Raw genomic sequence first — 18,205 nt, 5'->3', positions numbered from 1 at the left:
CTCCATCTCAGGGGCTCCAGCATTCTGGATTCTGGTCCCCAACAGTACTGTTGTCCTGTTCTCAACCCTTAGGTGGTATTTCTTCTGGAAATACAGACTAGTAGGACTAGACAAGGCCCACAGGTCATACTCTGCGGACTCAGCCTGAAGTAAATGAATACAGGAAACATTCGGTCACAGATAATTCTGCTTACAACAAGGTTTGGTTTTATAATCAACTGTTCTCTTAACAGACCCTCTCCGTGTCGCTCCCATAGAACAAGTGCATGTGTTTCAGACTCAAGGCTTATATATGAGCACTGGTCCATCTGGCGCATTCAAGCTGCTGAATAGTGGCGGTTTCATTGATTGCTTCAATAAACAAGTGCATGCACTCTCAGCCTGCTGACAGATGGAAATAGGCGGCCATTGATCTGAGAGCAACAGGTCTACCTGGGTACAAGAGCCTGTGTTTGAAAATTCCATCCGTACCCACTTAGTATAGACACAAGGATTTATAGTCCTACAGGTCTGGGCACTTCACCCGCTGTCTGGTCAATACATGTGTTAATACATATGAACTTACTGAAGGCAAGGAAAGAGAAAGGAAAGGAGGGAAGGGAGAGGAGGGAAGAGGATGGGAGAGTTGAAGAGGGGAGAGAAAGGAAGGGAAAGGAGGGATGAGGGATGACAGGAGGGTTGAGAGGAGAAGGGAAAGGAAAGCAAGGGATGGGAGAGAGGGAAGGGGAGAAAGGAAGGCAAGAGGAGGGAGGGAAGGAGAGGGGGAGGGAAGAGGCGTGGAGGGGATAAGAGGAGCGGGAGGAGGGCGGGGACCCGGCGTCAGGACCACCGGCGTCCCTGCGCGCGACTGCGTGGCCCCCAGGCCGGGGGCGGGCACGCACCACGGTGGCGATGTAGATGATGCGCTGCACCGTCTCGGCCTTGTCGATGCAGCGCCGCAGCAGGCACTGCGCGTCCAGGCGCGCCTGCGAGTAGGCGTCGCTGAAGCGGGACAGGAGCGCCGCCTTGCGCGCCACGCTCGAGCCCTTGGCGCGGCTCGGGGACGGGCTGCGGGCCTGCGCGGCCAGCGCCGTCGGGCTCTCGGGCCGGCTGCGGGAGCGGCTGCCGCCGGGGCTGCACGAGCGGCTGCGGCTGCGCTCGGGGCTCTGGCTGCGGCTGCGGCTCTCGTCCAGGCGGTCGTGGCGGCTCTGGCTGCGGCTCTCGGGCCGGTGGCGGCTGCGGCTGCGGCTCAGGCTCTCTCGCCGGCTGCGGCTCTGGCTCACGGGCCGGCTGCGGCTCTGGCTCTCGCGCCGGCTGCGGCTCTGGCTCACCGGCCGGGTGCGGCTCGTAGTCTCCGGGCGGCTGGGGCGCGCCGAGGGGCTCTGCGAGCGGCTCCTGGTGGGCCTGCGAGGCAAGGGCCGGGTGGGGAGGCGCTCAGGCTCGCGTGACGCCCCAGGAACCCCAGAGGGGCGCTCCCTCTCCTCTCCCCACCCACGGGCCTGGGGGGAGACACCCAGTGGGTCCCCCACGTCTAAGATGGGCTCGGAGATGCCCCCCGGTCAAGAAACGAAATTCCTGAGATGCGATCACGGATTGCAGGTCTAAAGCAATTTCAACGCACTGGGCTTCTCAATGCACTTTTTCTTTTTCTTTTTGGGTCACACCCGGCGATGCACAGGGGTCACTCCTGGCTGTGCACTCAGGAATTACCCCTGGCGGTGCTCAGGGGACCATATGGGATGCTGGGAATCGAACCCGGGTGGGCTGTGTGCAGGGCAAACGCCCTACCCTCTGTGCTGTCACTCCAGCCCCTCAGTGCATCTTTTAAGCGGCCCCAGAAATCCCAGCGCGTTTTTACAGATGAGGAAATGACTGAAAACTCAGGAAAACCCAGCAAGCACGCGACAGCCACAGAGCTAGTGGGAGATGGACGTAGAGGAGGAACCCCCCAGCCGCGGAGGACCAGCGCCCAGGTAGAAGATGGAATGAATGCACGTTGGAAAACGAGAAAGAGGATTTTTGTTCTGGTCCCCAGCACTGCTCTTTCATACCAGGGCACTTCCTCTCTCCTGTCCAAGAATCTGTTTCCACCTCTATAATATCTCTGTCCTGTTGGGAGTGGGAGTTGGAAGACGGGGTGAGCTCGTTCATGTGTGAGCTTTTTCTACCTGGGAAAGCGTTGTGACCAGTGAAAAGTCCAGAGTGACCAGGTGAGCTAACCCAAAAGGAAAAGGGGAGTTTTACAGGAGAAACTCTGGGGCCAAAGGTAGGGCAGAGCAAACTCTCTGAAGAGGAAAGGGAAAGAGAAAACCTTCATTTCCAAGGTTTCTCTGGTTCCACGGTATGCCCAGACATCTCAGTGTGACACTCCTGATTCCACAGGGGACAGAGACTCACAGCATGGGTTCTTGGGAGCCAGAACAAGCTGACAGCAGCACACCCACCGCTGGGGGAGTGACTCCCTCAAATGAAGGGCTAAGGTGACATTTGAGGAAAGATGGGCTTGGACAGCGGTGAGTGAGTCAGGGTAGGATTCAGGAGCATGCCAGAGAGGATCCCAGGACATGGAGAAAATGAAAAGAAGAGGGAAAATGTGAACTCCAATGGAAAACCAGCTGCTTTGCCTCACTGGGGGCAGTGTGAGAGACACTGGTTAAGATACTTGTCTTGCTGACCTTAGATCCATTCCCAGAACTACAAAGGGTTCCTGAGCAACAACAGCGGTTACTCCTAAGCACAGAGCCAGAAATAGCCTCTAAGCACTTCTGTGGCCCCCAAACCAGCAGCAGCAATGAAGAAAGACACTGAATAATCTTTCTGAATGCTCTGTCCATCATTAGAAAGGGATGGTGTCAGAATTGTAACCTAACGTACACTCTCCATCCCACAAAGGAAGATCTAGCACAAAGAACAAAGATCACCTACAGGAGGATGACGTTATCCCTGGAAAGAAAAGGACCTTCATCTTACAGATCATTCAACAAGAAACCACCTACTGCAATCCAAACCCATTCCTCGTCGTTTTGTCTAAGGACTCTCCTTTCTCTCCACTTCATGCCTTAAAACCTCAACATCGAGTGATATACATGATCGCTCAGTTCCTGTATTGCAAACCATAATGCTTAAAAGGAGAGTGTGAGAGAGAGACAGAGACAGAGAGAGACAGAGAGAGATGTCTGCCATATAGGCAGGCTGGGGGTGGGGGTGACAGGAGGGAAACTGGGGGCATTGGTGGTGGGAAATGTACACTGGTAGAAGGATGGGTGTTGGAACACTATGACTGAAGCCCAATCCTGAACAACTTTGTAACAGTGTATCTCATGGCGATTCAATAAAATAAATAAATACACGTTCACCACCAAATCAAACCCCAAAACCCCAACTGCCACTGTCATCCCATTATTCATCGATTAGCTCAAGCAGGCACCAGTAACGTCTCCATTGTGAGACTTGTTACTGGTTTTTGGCATATCGAATACGCCACGAGTAGATTTCCAGGCTAAAAACCCCGACATTAGCCCCAAATCAGTGCATGCATTGGTGCTCACAATCCAGCAAGTGTTTTCTCTTGCTGGAAGGTTGCAAGTGACAGAAAGCAACCCCTTTTGCCATTAAAAGTAATTAATATGGTTGATTGGGGTTCAGGGTATCATTTCATCTCCTCTCTTTTCCTATCCAGAGCCAGAATGTGATCATTCAACCAAGAGTTTAAAATGGAATGCTCTGTAAAATAGGTCAGACCTTCCTTGCAATGACGTTTTCTCAGCAGATAAAACAGCTATCTCATCCTTCAAGTTCCGGACCTGCTTCTCATACCTAGATATCCCCGAGCTCTGCTGATCCACAATGGATGGCCTCTCGGAAACGGTCGAATCAATTGTGGTTCTCCTTCTCTCCAGCAATCTACTTTCCGGAGGCCGCTTTTCTGAGAACCTCAATTCTGACTCCCGAGGTACTTCTGAGCGCCTAAATTCTGAGTTTCGTTGGTCAATGCTGCTTCTGTGACGTGCCTCTTCCTGGGCTTGAAGAGATTTTAGCCTGAACAAGGGAAATTAAAAAAAAAAAAAGTTATGATGGGAAAGAGAAAGAATGAAGAAAACAAGTAACACTTGAAATATTTTAATAACAGCGGTTATTCCACCTAGTATGCCATCATTACTTTGGAAAAACTGATAGAAATATAGAGGGACAAGCACAAATGAATCAAGGGCCAAATTGCTAGGTTTGAGGTGCGCTTAATTTCTGCAGCTTGTACAGACAAAAGATCAGACACTCCGGCTGATACTTTAGCAGAGTGAGTCTCAGTCCCACTGCCCCATGTCAGACTGAGCTGAACTACGCCAAACTCTGCAAGCGCTGACCTCCAAAAGCTACCCTCCTACCTGCTCAGACACTGTCTCCTCCCCACTAGCTCGAGTCTTTGAAATGGCTAGGCTCTGAGGGAGACAACCCCGTGGAAATGGACTAACACCCACAATGCTAGGTGGAAGTGTCGGCCTCTGAGCCTAATATTACAGAAATAAAGGTTTTGAAATAATATTAACATCATTAAAATAGAGGTCTGGCCATCATTAAATACTAGTAAAACCCAGAAGAAGATAACATTCAGGGATGAAAATGACAAGTAATGTAGAATGAAAGGGAAAGAATCAGGTCTTTTCAAGAATATAGAAAGGCTAAAAATGCAACCACCGCATTCAAGCTGCACTCACTAGAAACAGTGAAGAACAGGATTGGTGCTACAGGAAATCAATATAATCAAAGAATCTGAGAAGACATATCAAATGGGAAATAAGAGATTAAAGTGATGACAAAATGAAACGTCAAGTGGAAAGTGAAGCAATTCTCCCAGCTGGAATGTATGGATGTTCCTGAAGAAATGACAACCGGTGGGAAGAGGGCAGAAAGATGCTTGTGTCTCTAGGTATATTCATTTATATGTTTACAATTTAGAAATACAGTAATTTATGTTTTAGTCCAACTGCCATTACTATTTTGGGGAGGAATAATCAAGAGATTGGTGGGTTTTTCCCCCCTACTAGAAATTTTTTAGAGAGTAATCTGATATGTAAACTAAGATTTGCCATCAAAATGAGCACAGTATTATTTCCAATGTTGAAAATGAGTGTCAAATATCCAATACTAAGAAAATACATAAGTGATGAACCAGGAGACATCTCATTTGAAACAAAACCGTGGTATGTTATCTTAAAAATGAAATATTTAAATAAAAAATAATGTCTTCCAAAGTTGTGCATTTAAGACTTAGTTTGCAGTTTTAATTCATTAATTGCAAGAAATTATGAAATAGTAAGGAACTGAATCTGGAATTATGAGAAAATTTTAGGCTCCTTGTACCTAGGAAACGTTAATAGGCCATGTTTTTGTAGTAAGAAAAACATATACAACATTAATAAAAATATTGCTGCCTTTTATCTTGGATAGCAAAAAAAAGAACTTTTCATATTGTAAGGGAGAGCTAAACTTAGATTAATCAGCAGGCTGCAATTATCCTGTCATATTTCTTACTGCTTTCTTAGCTGATTTATTTCCTCCTCTGCAGCCATAATGGATATGGACGATCTGTCCTTGGTGTCTTCAAGAGTCTTTTCAGCTGTAGACATACTGTAAGAGAAATCAGCAACGAAAGAGATTTTCCAGAATTGGCATACTTTCTAAATCAAGACATAGGTTCTCAACAACTTTTGGCATAATATATAAATGCAACATAAACAAGGTCCAATTATAAGATGTCTGCATCCAATCAGATGATATTGAAAATGTTATGGTGCACTTGTATACAACTCATGCCAGTATCCTTTCTCAATGTCAAACACAAAGACAGTAAAGAGGTAATACCCACTTAAAGGACTATTAATAGTTGTTAATATTGCAATGTTTTAGAAATTAAGACTTGGTCACTCTTCTCTCCCCTTCAAATTCACCGTCAATAATTACACCAAATTCCCAGGCTGCTTCTTTCTGTGAAAACTCCATTTGTGGGCAACAGAATAAAATCTGTTCTTTACTTTGCCCATAGATATATGTTTGACTTCATTTCCCCAAACTTCTTAAATAAAAATAGATAAAGGAAATCCTCCACTGTTACACTTAGCTACCAACTATTTCATGTCTTCAGATCTCTGATTTCTGCCACTTATTAAGCTTGATTTTCCTGAATTTTCACCATCACTCAAGTCCTTGTCAATATCAAGAACTTTCTTCCCTATACACAAATCAAAATACCATATTTTACTACATGATCATTGCAGATCTTTGCCAAACTGTTTTGCAAAAAAAAGTGAGGTGTGACCATTGTGAAGGGTTGTAAACCAGTTTTATTGACTGAGGGGGAGGGGAAGAGTGTGATGATTATGCAGTTAAATAGGGTAAATAATACTGTTTTTTAAGTCTCTCTAAAGTTAAAAAAAAATGGGAGTGTGAAAGATGACCCTGGATGAACACCAATAAGTCTTCATGAAGTTGCTCTGATGCAGGGAGAGATCCTGAGATGGGGGTCAAAGGTATCCTGACTTTTCATCCTTCTGCCCTGGCCCCTGCAGCCTCCTTTCATCACTCTGATGCTGAGTCTGAGAGTGAGCAATTGCTTTAGAAACACACCGGTCTTCCGCCTATCCTTCTAATGCAAATAGGGAAGATCAAAGCTCTGGGCTCCACCCTCCCCTTAGACAGAGAAGCAGGCTTCATATCATCAGATCCACACCAACCAGAAAACACACAAAAGAAGAGGAGTTACCCACAATTCCAGCCCACCTACTCCTCTAGCTCACAGCTACCCATCCTGCACCAGAATCTCCAAGTTTGTCTCTTCTGCTCCATCACTCCCAACACTTCACCATCAATCAGTGTATAAGACACCATCATCTCTTTACAAACACACCATGAAAGATGCAAAGGAAAAGATTCTATCTTGTTCATCCACTTTATCCCGGCAGTTACAAGCATGCTTTGTCACTATAAATTGGAGGGCAGGGAGAAAGATGAATGAGTGGGACTCTGAAAGCCTAAAGCAAAGTAACAATGGCATCACAGTAGGGCTACAGGAGATGGCAAGGAAAATGTGAGTTAATCCAAGTGTGAATGTTATTGCTCCTTAAAGCATATATTGGAAAATAAACATTTTTATCAAGAGAAAACTGTCAAGACTGAATAAAAAGTAGCAACAAAGGAGACAGCGTATAAACAAGAGCATGGTTTTCTTCTCTCTCAAGATATGGTTGGCATTTATATGTAGTAAGGACATAAACACAGAAGCAAACGTTCTGCTAACTGGGTGCCCTGGCATAACATAGAGAAAGAAGAAAAGGGAGTCTATGTGTCAAACATTATTTTTAACATCATCTTAACCTTCACATATTTTCTTTTATTTCTTAATTCATTAAGTCAATTTATTGAGTATTTACTCTGTGCCAGGCATGGTGCCAAATGCTAGAGATACAAGGGTGTCATCGTGGCCATACAAAAGAGTAACCCTTTGTTAGGAGTCTTAATATATACAAACATTTTTAAGTTTAAAATTGTAGTAACTGCTTCTGTTGTATCATTACAAAAGGAGATTAAAGGGGCAGAAAGGGAAAATATCTAGGGAAATCACTCCCAAGTTGAAAAGGAAGGATAACAAAGAACCAGCCCTTCAACAATGACAGCAGAAGACTCCTTTGTTCCTTTGCCATAGATAAAGGTCTCCAGAGAGGAAATAGACTTTGACTAGATGAGGAGAGACCGGTGTGAGCTTGAGACAGAGTCAGGCTACATCACACCACGCTGTGAGAGTCCTAAGTGGAGAGTTTCAATTCCCCTCCCTTACCCCAGTATAGATGGAAGCCACTGACAGTTTTCAAGCAGGGAGAGTGACTTGATAGCATAACATAACTATATTTGCTATGTGGAAAAGGGATTGTAAGCAGGCAAGAATGAACGGAAGCTAAGAAGCCATTTGCAGGGCATCTAACTGGTTAAATATTGGCAGATTGAACTGGGACAGTAGTAATAAAAGGTTGCAGAGGGGAAAGAACAACTGTAAGAGATGTTTAGGTGGTATATTCAAGCAGAGAACCAAACAGATTGAAAAGAGAAAACGAGAACAAGACTGACAGTCAAAGCCAAGCATACACACCAATGGTCTCCCCTGGGTTAGGATCTGTTACACCTGGTAAGAACTATCCCCACTCCGCATTAAATTGGAATCTGCTCCTTTCAGACTGCCTCAAGCCAAGCAGATTTCTACAGGTTTAGAGGAGGTGAAGCTCCTTAACTCTACAGTAGGTGACACTCTGGTTTTAGAGATAAGTAGGCAGAGTGAGAGAGCTGTGTGTTCACCATAATATTGAGGAAAAGGCAACATTTGAGATTTGTGTGAAAGGGTAAAAAGTATATGAAAGAGTGTGCTTAGTACTATTCTTGCAATTTTTCTGTGTTTACTGTTATTGCTCGAGCAGGCACCAGTAACGTCTCCATTGTGAGACTTGTGGACTGGAGCAATAGCACAGCAGGTAGGGTGTTTGCCTTGCACGCGGCCGACCCAGGTTTTATTCCTCTATCCCTCTTGGAGAGCCCAGCAAGCTACGGAGAGTATCCCGCCTGCACGGCAGAGCCTGGCAAGCTACCTGTGGCGTGTTTGATATGCCAAAACAGTAACAATGGAGACGTTACTGGTGCCCACTCAAGCAAATTGATCAACAACAGGACTACAGTGCTATTGTTATTGAAAAGTAAGGAGCTGCTTTTATTTTTTGATAAATTTTTATGGTATTTGAGAAACCACTACAATAAAGATAACAAATGCATTTATGTGACATCTATGTATTCCATTAAATACATTTCTCAGAGCCCTCTGCAACTCTTCCCTCCTACCCAGTGTCAAGGGAGTTGCTGGGGTTTTTTTTTTTTTTTGGCTTTTTTAGGTCATATCCAGCATTGCTCAGGGGTTACTCCTGGCTCTGCACTCAGGAATTACTCCTGGCAGTGCTGCTGGGAATAGAACCCGGGTCGGTCACGTGCAAAGGAAATGCCCTACCTGCTATGCTATCACGCCAATTCCAGGAGTTGCTTTTAAAGTATTTGTTCATAACATGCTGGGGTGGGATGGGTTGGGGGAGTAATATTTATGGGTACCTACAGAGCCATAAGGACAACAGGAAGGAATTCCTGACTCCTAGTTGTGCTGAAAGAAGTCAGAAACCAGCAAAGTCTTATAAAGGGGCCTGGTCAACATCAGCAGCTGCCAGTGAATGCCCAAGAGATCTTCCCAGAGGAACCAAAACTCAGCACCCATCAGCACAGGACTCTAGTGTCCAGGTAGAACTGAGGTCAGCAAGAGTCCAGAGGATAAAATCCAAAGCCCTTCTCTTCCATGCCAAGAGATCATGCAAACATTATTCTATCCCTAGATGCCAATAAAAGAAATAATGGAGACAGTGAGACCTTGTAGAGGGCCAAAAATTGTCTCTACCAACCTAGAAATATCTAGCTACCCTTAAGGAACCAAAACAAACCTATAAAGAGATGGCAACTTTAAGGATCTGCCTCACTGCACTCCAAATTAGCTAACCTGAATTAAAATCAGTGGCAGAAATTCAAAGGATATACTGTTGGCAGAATATGTTTGGTAACTGTTTGCTACTACAGCTACAAAACTGCCCTGACAATGACTTCTACTGTGAAAATGAACGGATGGATGGAGGTAACTATGGATATGTGTGTGAGAGCGCTCTCACGCGCGCGCACACACACACACACACACACACACACACACACACACACACAAACATCTGGTCTGGGATATACCAAAATATTCACAGAGATGAGCTAACAGGTGGTGTTCATCTTTATGCTTTATTTGTCAGGTGCACATTGAGGAGGAAATGTGTTCTACTTGGAGCATCATGAAGTGAAATCAGTAGAGATGATTCCCTTCACAGTAAATATCTTCAGAAAACCAGGCAGAAGGCCACACCTCCTTCTATCTATTCCCTTAACTAGGTACAAAAGAGAAATTCTTGCTGTCTTACACATGTCAGAGATGGGGGCAATGCTGGATCAACCAAATTCCTTACTGATGACAAGGGACACTGAGTGCGGTGTATTCCCGTTTATCTATCTTTGTCAAATACAAATTCAAAGGTTCTTTTTAGTGATGATCACTTGAGCTTACTCCCCCATTTCTATATAAAGAATATATCAGCTGTCTATTGATGAATGGCATTGCTTAGCTTTTTTAATATACCTTTATACTTAGTAGCCATTCCCCCAAATGCAACTGTTCATTCTTTGTGGAATTGGACTCTCTCAGTCAGATGCATATATCCCCTACATGAGTCTCTCTGGCAGTCACAAACAGCCTAATTCCATACAACTTTTGCTCGTATTGCCTAAATTTTTCTCTTGAGTTCATCTATAACCCTGTTTAACCCTTCCCGTCTCATCCCTTACTGATTTCCTCTCAATAGGAAAAATTTTATGTAGCCATCTTCCTCTGTTTATCAGCATGAAGTGTTGATGGGTGTATGGAGAAGATGAAACTCTAGAAATGGAGTTAAGGTGCTCAGGATTCAAAGGGTCATAATATTAATATACTGTTTCCAAATCTAAAGATAATGACTCCTAACTCTCTCTTCCTTCACTCTTTTTTCTCTCATTCTCTCCCTCATCTCTCTCTTAACCCATATGTCAAATCACTTATTTGAAAATATGTACATTTTATGAGTCATTATTATTCCTTCAAATGGAATTAAGAACTAACATTACATTAAGAACTAACAATTCTTTTTAGAAAAAGATAACTTGCATTCCTCTTACTCGTCTTGAACCTGGTTGAGCTGAGAACGAGTCGAGTTCAAGTCAGAGTCTAATTGTCTAAAGTCTTGCTCACGAAGAACAGAATCTCGTCTATCCTTCTCAAATGAGTCCTGGATCGATGCAAAAATCCCAGAAAAAGAGCACGAATAAATAACACAACAAGGACAGACTGCAAAAACACTGTGTTGGGCTAAAGAAGCCAAATACAAAAGAACACATCATAAGTGATTTCATTTATCTGAAGTTGTATTGGAAAAACTGATCTCGAGTGATAAAAGAGGAGTGCTTACCCTTGGGAGTTACTAAAAGTAGAACCCAGAAAATGCATTGTTGTAGGGAAAATGTTTTCTGGCCTTTCCCATAAGTTACAGGGATGCCTGCATCAATCAAAATTCAATGCCCTGGGACCAGAGCAATAGCACAGTAGGGTGTCTGCTTTGCACACAGCTGACCCAGGTTCCATCCCTGCAACCCCATACAGTTCTTCAAGCACCACCAGGAATGATCCCTGACTGCTGATCCCTGAGTAAGCCTTAAGCACTATCTGGTGTGCCCCCACCCACAAAAAATACAGTGTGAATGGCTCAGTGTAAATCAGTCACAATAAGAATTATATCTCCCCATAGTCTTCTAGACTGGAGCAATAGCACAGTGGGTAGGGCATTTGCCTTGCACGCGGTCGACCCAGGTTTGATTCCTCTGTCCCTCTTGGAGATCCCGGCAAGCTACCTTGAGTATCCCACCCGCATGGCAGAGCCTAGCAAGCTACCCATGGCATATTCGATATGCCAAAAACAGTAACAAGTCTCATAATGGAGATGTTACTGGTGCCCGCTCGAGCAAATAGATAAACAACAGGATGGCAGTGACAGTGACAGTGATGGTTTTCACCATTGTTAAAATTATATCTCAGTGTTCATAAGGATATTGAGATATCATCCTACATTTCTATATCTAGACCTATGCCCAAGAGGTCAGTGGCAAAATTTTGCTTCATGATAAGTGACAACCTCTAAATTGTTTCACATAACAATTACTTCTACTTTTTACAGGAACCCTAGGTTATTGAAATCATCATTCCCACTCATTATATGAGGAAACTGAGGCATTAAAAAAATTAGATCAACTACCCAGGGCCATAGGAAAGGGAGTATAATTTAGTGATACTTCACCATCTCCAATGGCCCCCTTGCTTAGAAAAGTTTGCTTTGATTTCAGAAGGAACTTATGTACATCAACATAAGCCTTAAAAATTTAGGTGACTGCCTACCCAATGTTTTGCATGCCCAGAAATAATGATACAGTGCCATAAGCAAGGTTTGTATTCTCTTACTCTTCCAGTGTTTCACTGCTAGAAAAGTAGACACTGTCCCATTGAAACCACAACATTGACTGAAAATTGTAACACACTGTCTTTTTACCAGAAACTAAGTTTTCCTCTGATCTTGGAAGTTTCCCATTCACTTATCTAACTTTTCAGCATACTGAACTGTTCCCCACTTGAGGAACTCTTTGTCTTCTGAATCCCCATTCAGGGTACCCTACCTGTCCAGTTGACTTCTATGTGTCACTTAAAAGTTATGCAACTGGAGCCAGAACAACAGAACAGCGGGTAGAGTGCTGCCGTGCAAGTGGCTGACCTAGGTTTGATCCCCAGCACCCTATATAGTCCCCCAAACCCCATCAGGGATGACCCCTGAGTGCAGAACCAGGAGAAAATCCTGAACACTGCTGGGATGACCTTAAAACAAGAGCCACTGTCACTGTCACTGTAATCCCGTTGCTCATCGATTTGCTCGAGCGGGCACCAGTAACATCTCCATTTTGAGACTTGTTGTTACTGGTTTTTGGCATATTGAATATGCCACGGGTAGCTTGCCAGGCTCTGCCGTGCGGGTAAGATACTCTCAATAGCTTGCTGGGCTCTCTGAGAGGGGCAGAGGAATTGAACCCAGGTCGGCAGCGTGCAAGGCAAATGCCCTACCACTGTGCTATCACTCCAACCCCAAAACGAGAGCAAACAATAAAATATTATGCCTACCTCATGCCAGGTCCCAGAGGACATGGAGGCAATGTCCCAGAGACAAAGCATTGGCTATTTGATTTACATTAAGTCACCCCACTACCAAGTAGACCAGGCTAAGATTTGAAGACAGGTCTATCTTGAGAGAAAACCCAATCCATTGTGATCACTTTCAACAGTTTTCCATGTTTCAATGTCCTGAGTGGAGCAGAATCCCTCACCAGACCAACGAACTATGTCTTAGGTATGGTTTGAGTGTCCAGCCCTTAGGAAGTGTGCTCAAGTCAAAGCGGGTAGAGGTTCCTTTAGGGTCCCTACCTGTAGAGAGGGGAGCATGATGTCAACCGATTTCCCTGCCGTGGCAGTATTAAAAGATGTCTCCAGCCAAGGCAAAAGACGTGATTTGATAACTTCCATGCCGTCAAAGTGTCCTCCTGAAAGAATCCACAAATCAGACCAGGGAGAGGAATCTGCTTTCTCCACCTCAGTCAGGGCGGACAGAGAAGCACCACAGTAATAGAGGGGATGGCAAGAGTAATCCGACATTTGTGAAGGATGCGCTTGCCTCACGCAGGTTTGATTCCCCACATCACATCCCAAGCTCTGCCAAGACTGATACCAGAGCACGGGAAAAAGAAAACAAAATCAAGGAAAAGGGCAAACAGGATGGGAGAGCCTGGACGAGCCTTCCTCACCTTCCTGGGCTGATTCTGAGAGGATCTTGAATAACTGTCCCTGGACTCTGGCAATTTGTTCAATGCATTCCAGGCAAGTGTTCAAATTTACATCGCATGAGTTGTTCTGCAAAACAAAGAGAAGAGACATGAGCTGTGCAGTGCCTGACTCCAGGACGCACTGCGGGGAATGGAGCCTCTCTTTGTACAGATTCTTCCTGCCTCTGGGACGCCCCAGGAGGCAGCAACTGCTGAAGGTTCACCAAAACACGTGCCTGGCCCTCCTGGACACACAGCTGGCCCATCCTCCCACCTTTGCCTGGCACAGCCAAGTTCTGGAACTGGAAGCGTAGTGAGCTGTGTTGCTTCTGTAGTACCCAGAAGAATATCTCTTCAGTGATTCTCCTCTATCTCACTTTTACCCTGTCAGGCAGTCAAATGCAGAGCACCAAAGAAATGAGCCCTAGGTGAGAGGGGTGTGGAGCTGCAGAGTTAGGAAGCTGCTCACCAAACACTTGCATTGAGGGGGCGGGAGCGGCCGACCCGGGTTCAATTCCTGGCATCCCTGCATTGAACTTCTGGAGAATTGAGAAAGTTTTATGGCTATTGAGTCAAGGAAATTTGGAAGTCGTTTGCTTGTGTTTTTGGTTTTGTTTGGGGGCCACATCTGGCCCAGTGCTCAGGGACCATTCTAGTTGGGGCTTAGGGGACCATGTGGTGACTAGGATCAAATCTGCATTGGGCACGTACAAGGCATTGTCTCCGGTATACTAGAGATATAGTCCAGCAAATTGGTATACTAGTTTTGTATACCAATAACTCTGACTCTCTTCTCGCAATGGAACCCTGTGGGAAAAAATCCTAGGGACAAGAGAGATAGTACAGCAGGTGGGGTGCTTGCCTTGCAAGCAGCCAAGCAAGGTTCAATCCCTCCCAGGCACTGCCAGGAGTGATCCCTGAGTACAGAGCCAGGAGTAAGCCCTGGACACTGCCTGCTGACTGAGGCCCAAACACAAACGTCATCAAAGAAAGCTAGCACATCAAGTCCCAAATTTCTTGATTTATCTGTTCTATTGGACCTGGTGCTCAACCTAAGTTCAGTATAATGTAAAGAGTGTGGATTCTTGTGTATACAATAGAGAGTAATACAGAAAACATAGTCCAGAGGTCCTGCACCTAGTAAGGGAGTTAGGAGAGCAGACAATACTAGATGAATAAATGAATGAGTGATTTAACAGCATGATATTCACAGCCTCTGCGTCATTGAACCACCTTTTGCTCTGAATGTTTCACTCTTGCATTTGTCTGAAATTCAATTAGGGGCTTCCAAGCTTTTGTTCTCTAGCTAGACTATGCTCTGTATTAACTGGGCAGAGAATGCACTTGGGACTTAAGAAGGTCTGATTATGCAGAATTTGTTACAGATCTGTGTGCTCTGGACCCATGAAAACAAGGAAAATGTCTTGCAGAGAATTAAATTAAAATAATTCGCATCCCATGCCTTAGGGAGAGGAGGTCTTTAAGAGTTAGTACCTACAAGATGGTGTGCGGTAGTGAAAAGAGCAATTAGTTTAGGAATAATGCAGACCCTGACTCAGTCTGATTCCTTAGCTGTTAGTGTTAGCACAGCAGGTAGGGCATTTGCATTGCACACGGCCAACCCAGGTTCGGGTCCTCTGCCCCTCTCTGAGAAGCCAGCAAGCTACCGAGAGTATCTCGCCCACATAGCAGAGCCTGGCAAGCTAGCAGTGACATATTCAATGTGCCAAACACAGTAACAACAAGCCTCACAATGGAGATGTTACTGGTGTCCACTTGAGCAAATCGATGAGCAACGGGATGACAGTGACAGTGATACAGTGATACAAGACCCATGCCTGGTGGTGCTTGGAGACCGTGCTGGGGGTTAAAACCAGGACCTCAAACATACAAAGATGTAAACCCCCACTTGAATCACATATCCAACCTTAATTCTCTTCATTTCAAATGTGATCCTCTGTTTCCTTGTATTTAGGAGGTGGTGATTCTCATGAGACAAACAAAGAAGAGAAGGTAAAACAACATGAGAAGAATAATGTAGTTGTAATGGTATATGCCCTTATGCCTTGCCTGTGGCCTGTAGGTGTGACCTGGTGCAAAAAAAATATGTCTAATGAGTTTGTTCACACAATTTACAGAACAAAAAAGAATATATTACTTCGGGCAACTCCCATTTCCAAGACATGCCACTACATGCTATGACTTCTAACAGAAAGCATTGCACAAGATATTCAGTTTGCAAAAGGATCACATTATTCTACAAACATGTACTTACATAAATGGAGAAATTATATCAACTAATCATGCTGTATCCTATTGCCAGAGCAGATTTCCTAAAGTTTGTTCATTCATAAATCATTGAGTTCCTAAAACATGTTAAGATGTTGGACTGACAGCTCAGGAAACAAACCAACCGTAGGGGAGGAAAGATAATTTCTGCTTCTAATGAGCTAGCTCTACAGTTGAGGAAATGTAATGGAGAACCAGAGACACAGGGGGACTAAATATTTACCTTCTATTTCACTCAGTGCTCTGAGAGGACAATGAGTTGTACAAGAACAAATGGGCGATGGGGAGGGATGGGGAGAAAGAGGAGCAGCAGGCGCCACAGCAAAAAGCAGTGAAGCATCTGATGGAGGAAAAGTGGACTAGAGCCCTTAATCAACTTACAACAGGATTACTCCCCAATAAACATAAATCAAAGATAATATAGGTGGGAAATGCATTTCTGAGATATCGCTTCACCATTTGGCATAATGGTCCAAAAGGCAGGAAGAAATGACTGTTGGGAAGGAGGTAAAGAAAAGGGAACGCTCATATACTATTGGTGGGAGTGCAAATTAGTGTAGCCACTATGCAAAACAGTACAGAGATTCCTCAACAAAAGAATAGAATCATTCTACGAGCCAGCTACTTGGTTTGGGTTTTATCTGAAGGTGACCAAAAGCATCAACTAAAAAGGATCTCGATGGTAGGGGCTGGAACAATAATACAGAAGAGGGTTGGCCTAGCACACGGCCAAACTAGGTTTGACTCCTGGCACCCCATATGGTCCCCGGAGCACTGCCAGGAGTGATCCCTGAGCACAGAGCCAAAAGTGAACACCAATGGGTACAGCCCCTCCCCACAAAACAAAACAAAATAATATTTTAAAAAGACATATTAATTTGTACACTGTGTCCGTGTAAGTTTTATTTTCAATAGTCAACATTGAAAAACAACTTAAATATCCCTAAAAGAATAAATAGGCAAAGATCATAGTGGCAGGGTGGGGTGGGGGGAGACGGGACTGGGGAGGGGGGGAGGGATGTTGGGTTTACTGGTGGTGGAGAATGGGTACTGGTGAAGGGATGGGTTATCGAACTTTGTATGGGGGAAACATGAGCACAAAGATGTATGGATCTATAACTGTACCCTCACGATGACTCTCTAATTAAAAATAAACTAATAAAAAATTAAAAAAAAGAATAAATAGGCAAAGAAGACATAAAAATATTCACAAAGAATGACTCTGTTGGGGGCTGGAGCAATAGCACAGCAGGTAGGGCATTTGCCTTGCACGCGGCCGCCCCGAGTTCAGTTCCTCCATCCCTCTCGGAGACCCCAGCAAGCTACTGAGAGTATCCCGCCCGCACGGCAGAGCCTGGCAAGCTATCCATGGCGTATTCGATATGCCAAAAACAGTTAACAAATTTCACAATGGAGACGTTACTGGTGCCCACTTGAGCAAATCGATGAACAATGGGATGACAGTGCTACAGTGCAGTGCTACAATTATGACAGATTCTGAGTTTATGCTAAGTACAAGAAGACTAATGCTTATTATGCTAAGTACAAATCTCAAGATAAGTACCATGAGATTTTATTAATCTGCGAAAGATTAATAAACCCAACCAAACCAAATACAAAACCCTTTTAGTCTGTAAGAAAAAAAATAGCATTTGCCAGAAGGGAAGGAGGAAAGGGTCAATTATATGGTGAAAGAAGAAAACGAGACTTTTTGGTGGAGATCATATGCAGATGTCAGATTATAATGATTACACCTGAACCTTTATGTTAATAAACCAATGTGATTGCAATAAAAATTGCAATATATTTCAAATAACGCACCAAACTTGCTATGGATTCTCCTAGTCACATTTGCCTTCAATTCAACAGCGCCACCTAATCCTCTTGATTACCTGACTGATGAAGGTGACTGTGTATCACTTTCACATCATCATAAAGTCAAAAATCATAACATTAATTAAATCAGAAACTGTCTATTCAGGGTCCAGAGACCAAGTGCTGACACTTTATTGGCCCCATGAAAACTTCTGGACTTTACCCCATTATTGAAAACTTTAATAATACAAGCAGAGTAAGGTAGATTTGTTTGCATTTTACAAAAATCACTCTGCCAAGAGCAAACCAGACTTTGGGTCAGAGAGAATCTGATGAGGAAGTTGATGGTTATAATCATTGGGTGAGAGATGCTGAGCGTCCTCTTAGAATTTCTTCCTAGCTCCAATCATACCTATCAGATTCCACACCTAGGGAATTTCCTGAGCTGGAAGTGAGCAGGTTTAGAAACAGGTAAGAGATGTGAGAGGTGGGGCTGGAGCGATAGCACAGCGGGGAGGGAGTTTGCCTTGCACGTGGCCAACCTGGCTCCAATCCCAGCATCCCATAT

General features: G+C 44.4%; 1 protein-coding gene across 1 annotated transcript in view; it reads right to left on the bottom strand.

Annotated features, from left to right (window-relative positions):
• Positions 1–18,205, bottom strand: part of SPATA18 (spermatogenesis associated 18) — a 38,686-nt gene that overhangs the window by 15,234 nt on the left and 5,247 nt on the right. The window contains exons 2-7 of the mRNA XM_055139531.1: positions 13,516–13,621; positions 13,139–13,254; positions 10,798–10,907; positions 5,509–5,604; positions 3,796–4,017; positions 882–1,383 (exon numbers count right to left, since the gene is read on the bottom strand). Of these exons, the coding sequence (XP_054995506.1) occupies positions 882–1,383; positions 3,796–4,017; positions 5,509–5,604; positions 10,798–10,907; positions 13,139–13,254; positions 13,516–13,621 (1,152 nt within the window). The remainder of the gene's footprint in view (positions 1–881; positions 1,384–3,795; positions 4,018–5,508; positions 5,605–10,797; positions 10,908–13,138; positions 13,255–13,515; positions 13,622–18,205) is intronic.

This window comes from Sorex araneus, chromosome 5, assembly GCF_027595985.1.
Source record: "Sorex araneus isolate mSorAra2 chromosome 5, mSorAra2.pri, whole genome shotgun sequence".
Lineage (NCBI taxonomy): Eukaryota > Metazoa > Chordata > Mammalia > Eulipotyphla > Soricidae > Sorex > Sorex araneus.
Note: the sequence above shows the minus strand (reverse complement) of the source record. Positions and strands in the feature narration are given on the sequence as shown.